Source organism: Grammomys surdaster, unplaced genomic scaffold (assembly GCF_004785775.1).
Source record: "Grammomys surdaster isolate TR1022 unplaced genomic scaffold, NIH_TR_1.0 125187, whole genome shotgun sequence".
NCBI lineage: Eukaryota > Metazoa > Chordata > Mammalia > Rodentia > Muridae > Grammomys > Grammomys surdaster.
The window spans coordinates 56,399-64,762 of NW_021620078.1; the positions used below are offsets into that span (position 1 = coordinate 56,399).

The 8,364-nt window shown below is 43.7% G+C and overlaps 1 protein-coding gene across 1 annotated transcript in view; it reads left to right on the top strand.

The window, feature by feature from the left end:
- The window catches only part of Klhl2 (kelch like family member 2), an 83,302-nt gene that overhangs the window by 56,203 nt on the left and 18,735 nt on the right, over positions 1-8,364 (top strand). Inside the window, exons 4-6 of the mRNA XM_028785348.1 lie at positions 1,564-1,673; positions 6,406-6,522; positions 7,807-7,956. Of these exons, the coding sequence (XP_028641181.1) occupies positions 1,564-1,673; positions 6,406-6,522; positions 7,807-7,956 (377 nt within the window). The remainder of the gene's footprint in view (positions 1-1,563; positions 1,674-6,405; positions 6,523-7,806; positions 7,957-8,364) is intronic.

Sequence of the window (8,364 nt, forward strand, 5' to 3'; positions counted from 1 at the left end):
ATTTCCAGGCCCGTGGGTTTTTTTCCCCCCATTTACAAAGGAAATTCAGTCTTTATTTTCATGTTTATTTCAGTGTGATATCTTGCTTGCCTAACCCAGACACTGACTTTGAAAAGAACTGTGTCTGTTGGATTTTTATGAATCCAGTCATTTTGTAATTACCCCACGAGTTGCTCATTGTGTTCCAAGTCCTCTGGTGAGGAGCCTTTGATAAAGTGAGTAGGTATTCAGGAGGTTTGTGGAAGTGCACATTTTACTTTTTAAATATTCTAAAGAGGAAGCTAATAATTTTCTTTAGGGTACCTTAAATACATATTGAAAGGAACCTTTTATTTCACCATAGAAAAGCCTTTCAAACATACTGTGTGAGTAAAGGCAATTGTGAAGGCTAAGTTGGAGATAGTGTAGACTTTCTAGCACATGTTTAGCATTTGAAGGTCACCAGGCTAACGGGCCTCAGAGTTCTCAGCCTCCTCCACACATAGTTCCTTATGTTTTATAAACTAAGAGTATATTCACACCCATTCACACCATTCGTACCATTATTATATTAGTATCTTTCTGAGCCTCATGGGTGTGGAAGCCATGGTTTAGGGGATCATATAATCACCCCATAGCATACAAGCCAGCACATGGTACAGCTGAGGCTAACTTGGAGTGCCTAAGTGCAGAGACCAGGCCACGGTCTTCTGTTTCCAGCTCATATTTTGTGAGCGGGATGTGGGCTTGCAGAAAAAGGTGTTTAGTACCAAATGTATCCTTTATAAACTTTTAAATCAGCCGGGCGGTGGTGGCGCAGTACTTGGAAGGCAGAGGCAGGCGGATTTCTGAGTTCGAGGCCAGCCTGGTTTACAGAGTGAGTTCCAGGACAGCCAGGGCTACACAGAGAAACCCTGTCTCAAAAAACAAACAAAAAACAAAAAGCAAAAAAAACCAACCCTTTCAAATCATTAATTATGCTAATAAAGTCATGTCATTATGTTGCTTCCTGACCTCCTCAAAAATAAGCATAATCCAGGAGAAGATTTGAGTATTTTAAGAATTACCAATTTTACCAGTTTCCTGGGAAGGACTTGAGATATAAAATTAATCATTTTGTTCCCAAATAAATTACTTATATAGAATTTAGATTTATTGTAAACCTTCGCTTTTGTTTCATTGTGATGAACTAATTTTTTAAAATGTTGCCCACGTGTTCATATTGATCAGCATTTAAGGCTTTTTGTTTAGTTTTCAAACAGTGTTCTCAAATCATAATGTACTAATGTCTTGCATTCTATATTCAAAGATGTGAATTTACACCACCACATGCTTTTTGTGACCAGAGGTTTTATAGATTTAAATATGAAATGTGCCGTGCTACAGCATAGCTGTTTAATGTGCGCCGTGTTAAGCCCTAATGCAGTTCTGTCCAGTGAGCATCCATGAAGGCAGCCTTGGTATTGGTTCTTGCCCAGAAGAGAGGCCATTAGTTTCCTTCTCTCAGGTTAATGAAGAGATGTTTTCTGTTGGCTTGTGTGACGATGGAATGACTGATGACTTCTCTCTCTGGCTCTCCAACAGAACAACATTTTGCAGATGTCGTACTTAGTGAGGAGTTTCTCAACCTCGGCATCGAGCAGGTGTGCAGCTTAATCTCAAGTGATAAACTCACCATTTCCTCAGAGGAGAAGGCAAGTGACACCTTTTCTTTTCCGTCTGCCTCTTCTCCTTTTCTTCTTCTTTCCCTTCCATCTTCTCTCCACTTCCTTCTGTGGTGCTGGGTAGTTTCCTGTCTTTTCTTTTCCTTTGGGAGGGGGGTCAGGCAGTCAGAAAACGTGTGTAGAACAGAGGACATGGTATTGTCCATGTTGAGTTAGAGTCTCTCATTGGTGTGGAATTCTCCAGTCGGCGGGGCTGGCTGGCCAGGGATCTCCCACTGCTGAGATTACAATGACATGCCACCATATCTAACTATTTTGACATAGGTCAAAAGAGTTCCAAGGATCCAAGTCTGGTCCTGATGCTTGCAAAGACACAACTAATATATTTATTTCCCCAGCCCAGTGTTTCCTTACTTTATTTTAGTTTTTTTTTTTTTTCATAAGTTTTGCTCCTGTGTGAAGAGAAGCCTCAGGGACCTATGAGAAATATTTGACCCCTACAGCAAAAGCTTGTACACATCAAAGGATTTGAACCAAGTACCTTTGGGAAAATGGGTTCTTTCTACAGCTAGATGCCTATAAGTATTTGACAGAAACACAAACCACAAAAACCCATCAGTTTTGCTGTCTTGTGAGTTGAAAAACCTTTCTTTAAATTTTTAAAAATTGTTATTTTTATTTATGTGTGTGTGTGTGTGTGTGTGTGAGTGTGGTGTGTGTGTGTGTGTGTCTGTGTGTCTGTGTGTGTCTGTGTGTGTGTACAGAGGGAGACCAGAAGTGGGAGTTGGATCCCCTGGAGCTGGAGTTATAGGCAGTTGTCCACCCAAGTTGGGCGCTAGGAACTGGTCTCAGATTCTTTGTGACAGAAAGTGCTCTTGACTGCAGAGTCATTTCTCCAGTCCCTAAGAGAGCTCTCTTACTGCATTAAGGTTTCAGTAGTTCCAGATTGAACATCGTTGAATGTTACCTTCCTTTTAAGGTGCTTTTTAAAGCATATATGTCACCTCTACAGTCAGCCTGCCTGCCTCCCTTCCCTCCCTCCTTCCCTCCTTCCCTCCCTCCTTCCCTCCCTTTTTCCCTCCCTTTTTCCCTCCCTCCCTCCCTCCCTCCCATGCAGTTGCTTTTTCTGAGGCCACATTCCTGAACCTTTCATATGGTTGGAGACACAAGCTTGTCTCAACTGTTTTCTCTGGGCAGTTTGTAGCTTGTGAGAATTGGGAGACAAAAGCTTACATAGCTAGATTATGGTGTGCAACTTTATTCCCAGCATTTGGAGGCAGAGGCGGGAGGATCTTTGTGGGTACAAAGCCAGCCAGGTCTACATAACCCCAGCACAGCGAAGGCCACCTGGCCATTGAGAGACCCTATCTCAAAACAACAAGAACAAAAAAACCAAAACAACAACAGTGAATAAAGCTCATAGAAATGGCACGTGTAGTTCATGTAACATTTAAAGTTACAGAGAGTCTGGTTCTGTTTCTCAGGGCATCCATCTCATGTGAGGATAAAAAGACGCGTTCTCTCTATGACTTACAATGTGACAAAAATGTGGAGAACTGTAATGTGTACAGTCTTAGCCGTTTAGAGGAGGGTGACACTCCTGCTGATGTAATAGATGAGGACTGAGCACACCCGTCACCGTCTCAGGGCCCTGGATTTGAGACTGACCAAGTAGACTCTTCTAGTCATAGACGAGTGGAAACCAGTGGGGTGACTGTGGGATCACAGAGCTCTGCGTGCGGCACGGTAGAGCACGGTAGGAACATTTGGTTTGGGGTGAGAGGTATTCAGGTTGGTTTAGATGTAGGATCACACCTTTTAAAATGAGCTGTCAGAGACATGAAGATGGATTCGGATGGAATCAGTATTTCAGGGCACGGAGTACGGTGACTCAGGGATGGCTGCCGTTAGAGTACGCTGGTGAGAGTAGTAGGAAACGAAGCAGGAAGAGAACACCACGAATGTCTGCAGCTTGGTTAAATACCACGGCCTTTCTTATGCTGTTGAAGAGCTGCTTCCAGGCTTTAAGTGGAGATGGATACCATTAGAGAAAGATCATGAGGACTGCTTTGGTTATGTACTGATACCCAATGGGCCACTCTGAAATGTAGCGGATGCTCAACACCAACTCTTACCATGTGGAAAATCCAGTGGTCAGGGGAGCCTGATTCTGTGCCATAGCATCCAAGACTTCAGTCAGACTGGTCCAGATAAGAGTATCTAGCCTGATTCTATTGGATCAAAGATGTAGGGCTTCCCTTCTTTATCATTTAGTGTCCTGTGACTCTGGAATGTCTGGAGTAGTAACTCCTTCATGACATGTCAGGCTTGGGGATCTGTCTCCAAATCCCTGTCTATCTTCTTCCTCTCTTGTCACTTGCTGGAGGTTTTCATGGTGTGGTAATCACTGCAGGTCACCACACTTCTTATGCGGCATATATGGCAGTGCAAGAGGCCGAGGTGAAAGTTGCTTGCCTCTTCTGATCCCCCCACCTTCAAAGATCACAAAGTGGCTTCTTCTGTACACGCCCTGTTGTTTGCTTAGGGAAAGTTCAGATGAACTGCAGGACGGTGTGAGTCCTTGGAGATAGACAGGACTTAGAGGGAGCAGCTGCAGAGCTAGCTCTCATGGGGATGGTGAGCTGGAGCCCTCCTGTGGCGTCAAGACCAAATAGGAAAATGTTGAGGTTATAGCCATGAGCAGGAGAGCCTGCAGTAGTGCTGGGAAAGCAGGGGTGTGGAGCTGACAGAATGGAGCTGTGGTGGCTAGAACTGACAGACTGCCAGTGCCTCACTTCTCCATAGTTGGCACCTGGCGAACAGAAGCATTTAATACGTCCTGGCTGACAGGATACATTAAAGGGGATAATTAGAATGCACACTATTTTTAGTTTCGTGCTGTATCAAAATAACCTGTTTTTGTTTCCAGTAACCCATTTGCATATTGCCGTACATTCCCTCAACCTTTAAAAGATTATCAGGAAGTATATCCATCAGTCTGGGAAGAGGTTATGTAGACAGACACTGCCTCTTTTTTTTTCCTTCTTTTTTTTTTATTGGATATTTTCTTTACTTACATTTCAAATGTGGTCCCCTTTCCTGGTCTTCCCTCCTCCCCCCAAACTCCCTATCCCATCCTTCCTCCCCTGCTTCTGTGAGAGTGTTCCCCCACTGGGGCAATCACCATCCCTGACCTAAAGCTGTACTATAAAGCAATAGTGATAAAAACTGCATGGTATTGGTACAGAGACAGGCAGGAAGATCAGTGGAAAACAATTGAAGACCCAGAAATGAACCCACACTCCTATGGTCACTTGATCTTTGAGACTGCCTCTTAATTAGTGTATTAGTTCTCTCAGAGGAATATGTTGTATAATGTTGCTCTTTCTGTTAAGTTTGTAAATGTTCAGAATACAATATTTAAATGTGTTCTGTTGGGATAAAGGAGTGTTAACCTGTTTTGTAGACCATTGATTTATAAATGTATGATCCAAAATTTGTTAATAAAACTAAAGAGAATTTCAAACATGAGTTATTTATAAGGGTGTGTTTATTCGTTAGCTCTGTGTTGCTCTGACTACAACACTTGACAGAAACAACATAAAGGAGACAAGATTTGTTTGAGATAGTGGGTGTCAGAGCGTTTAGGCTCTCATAGCAGGAGAACGTGGCGGAGCAACAATTTCCAGTCATGGGGCGAGGAGGCAGAGAAACGGGGGCACTGGCACCCTGCTGCATTTCTCTTTACTGCAACTGGGTTCCCAGTCTATACAAGGGCATCCCTGCATTTAAGATGGGTGGTTCCCCCTGCACCCAGGTTGGTTTTGTTTTGTTTGTTTGTTTTTGGTCTGTGAAAACAACTTCATAGGCGCACCCAGGAAAGATTCTAAAGCCAGCCACATAAATGGCTGTTAATCAGTACATGAATAAGTATGGCCCCCATATGCCCATGTATTTGAATACTTGCTCCCCAGATGGTGGAAATGTTTGGGGAAGATTAGGAGGTGTGGCCTTGTTGGAGGAGGCATGTCCCTGGAGGTGGTCCTTTGAGGCTTCAAGTGCCATTCCCAGTGAGTCCTCTCTGCCTTACTTGGGGATGGAGATGTGCTCGCTTGGCCCGCTACTGCTGCAGCACCATACCTCCCTGCCTGTCTGCTGCCATGCACCCTGCCATCACGGACTTGAACTCTAATCCTCTGGAACAATGAGCCTCAAACTAAACGTTGTCTTTTATAAGTTGCCTTGGTCGTGGCGTTTTGTCATGGCGGTAGAAAAGAAACTATGACCCGTGGTTTGGGGAGTCCCTGTGCTTTATTATTGTGGGTGTTTATTCTAAAGGAGCGTAAGTCTGTAATGAGGACTAGGTGCACAGCGAAGGAAGGTGTGGATAGCATTTATCACTGCTACCGTCCAAGTGCAGTAAGGTTTATGATGAGCTTGGTGAATTGCTTAGGAAATACGAAATGGAAAGTGATTACTGAGCAAGCCAAGGCACTTAATGAAGTACTTACTAAGCTTCATATATCAAAAGAAAGAGAAGAGAAGAGAAGAGAAGAGAAGAGAAGAGAAGAGAAGAGAAGAGAAGAGAAGAGAAGAGAGTAAATAACCTTTGTGTGTGGCAAGTTGAGAAGGTTTGCTCCATAGAGTTTAGCGTTAGCAGTGCTGTATGTACGATGTGTTCCATCAGATTGTGAATGTATGCAAGCATACGTACGAAACACATCTGTTTGGCATACGGCTCATTTTTCTTTCTCCCTTTAAGGTATTTGAAGCAGTAATAGCCTGGGTAAACCATGACAAGGACGTACGGCAGGAGTTCATGGCTCGGCTCATGGAGCATGTCCGGTTACCCCTGCTTCCTCGGGAGTACTTGGTGCAGGTAAGTGAATGCACAGTTTATGCACAGTATCTGCTCGCTGGCCGCCAGCAGGTATAAACCTGTCCCACAGTGGAAAGGGCTGCAGGATACAGCCCTTTCTGTACATCTCTGGATGTAGGAATGAGGACAGTTAAGGCACCTGGCACCATGTCAGCTGCGCTGCCGCCGCCCCTCCCCTTCCCCCCTCCCCCCTCCAGCCCATTGCCTGTTCCTAGGAATTGGCTTCCACCCTCTCTTTCTGATTCAGGAGAGTACTAGAACTTTTTGAGGTAGCATTTGTGACCTTCTGAGTGTGTGTAAATAAATGTGCCTGAGCTTACCCCCGCACTAACATCTTCCTTTCTTTCTTCCTATTTTACAACGGGAATGGACTTGAGATCTGACCAATTGCTATTTAATTATACCTCATAATTTCACAGGGACATATATATGGTTTCTTTATTTCTAAGGTAAAGAAAAACAGGGTATTTTAAATTTACTCTTGGTTGTTTATTAACCATCTTTCAGAAATATCTGAGCATCAGTTTCTGAAACTGAAACTTGTAAGGAGACGTTGTTGACAAGCAGATTAGGTTTCAATGTTTTAAGGTTTATTGGAACCTTGTTATGTAACATGGTCTATGTGCTCTCTGGATGCTATAATATTTAAAAGGGGGGAAAAAGAAAAGAAAAAGAGCAGAAAGCTCAGTACCAAGGTCAAACAGTGCCAGGGCAAAAAAAACAAAACAAAACAAAAACAACCCCCTAGGTATAATGTGTTAAAGTGTTTTAGGTCTCTTTTCACATGCCCTCCTGTGTAAGAAGAGCCTATCATGAACTAATAGCCTCCCCTAGTTCATCACCAAGTTCATCAGCCTAGTTGAGAAAACCTGTTACCGGCCCTTCTGACTAGCCCAGATCGTAGTCTCTGCGTCTCTGTAATAACTTACGTTTGTGGGGACATTTTAGGGGGTGAACTCCAAGGTAAAGTCCCCAAATCCTCAGGCCCCGCCTTTCCCACAAGTTTCCCCTTTTGTTTTTCTTTCCTTTCTTGTCAACTCTTTGGCTTCTTTAAATGTAAGGAACAGGTGGGCATGACTGTTGTTGTCCATAGAGTTCGATTCTCTCTTGCTGAGATCTAAGGTCATCGCTTTTGTTGCTGTTTTTCTCTGTAGCCAAATGCGTGAGCAGAAGTCGGTGTGGACAGGACAGTTACCGCTGTATTTTTTCCGTCTGTTTCCATAGCTGTCTTCTCCTACCCTGGCCGTTACCCACTCACAGGGCTTGTCTGCTCTCTTCCCACAGAGGGTTGAAGAGGAAGCGTTGGTGAAGAACAGCAGTGCGTGCAAAGATTACCTCATTGAAGCCATGAAGTACCACTTGCTGCCCACGGAGCAGCGCATGCTAATGAAGAGCGTGCGGACCCGGCTGAGGACACCCATGAACCTTCCCAAAGTAGGACCTATTGTTCACAGTTGTGCTTGCCCCATAGAATATGTGATCTAGTCTCCATTGGCTTCACCTTAAGGATAGTGCCCAAGAGAGATCATAGAATTTATGGTTTATCTTCATGTTAAGATATAGATTGTTCAACTCATTTAACTGTTTATAAAACATTTTCCAATTATTTTTAAGATTTATCTTATAATTTCATTTATGTGGTATATGTGTACACATGGAGGACAGAAGGGAGGTATCAGATTCCTTGGATCTAGAGTTACAGGTGTTTGTGAGCCACCCAATGTGGGTGCTGGGATCTGAGTTGTGTGCCTTTGAAAGAGCAGTAAGTGCTCTTAATCACTACACTACCTTTCCCCTCTCTCTCTCTCTCTCTCTCTCTCTCTCTCTCTCTCTCTCTCTCTC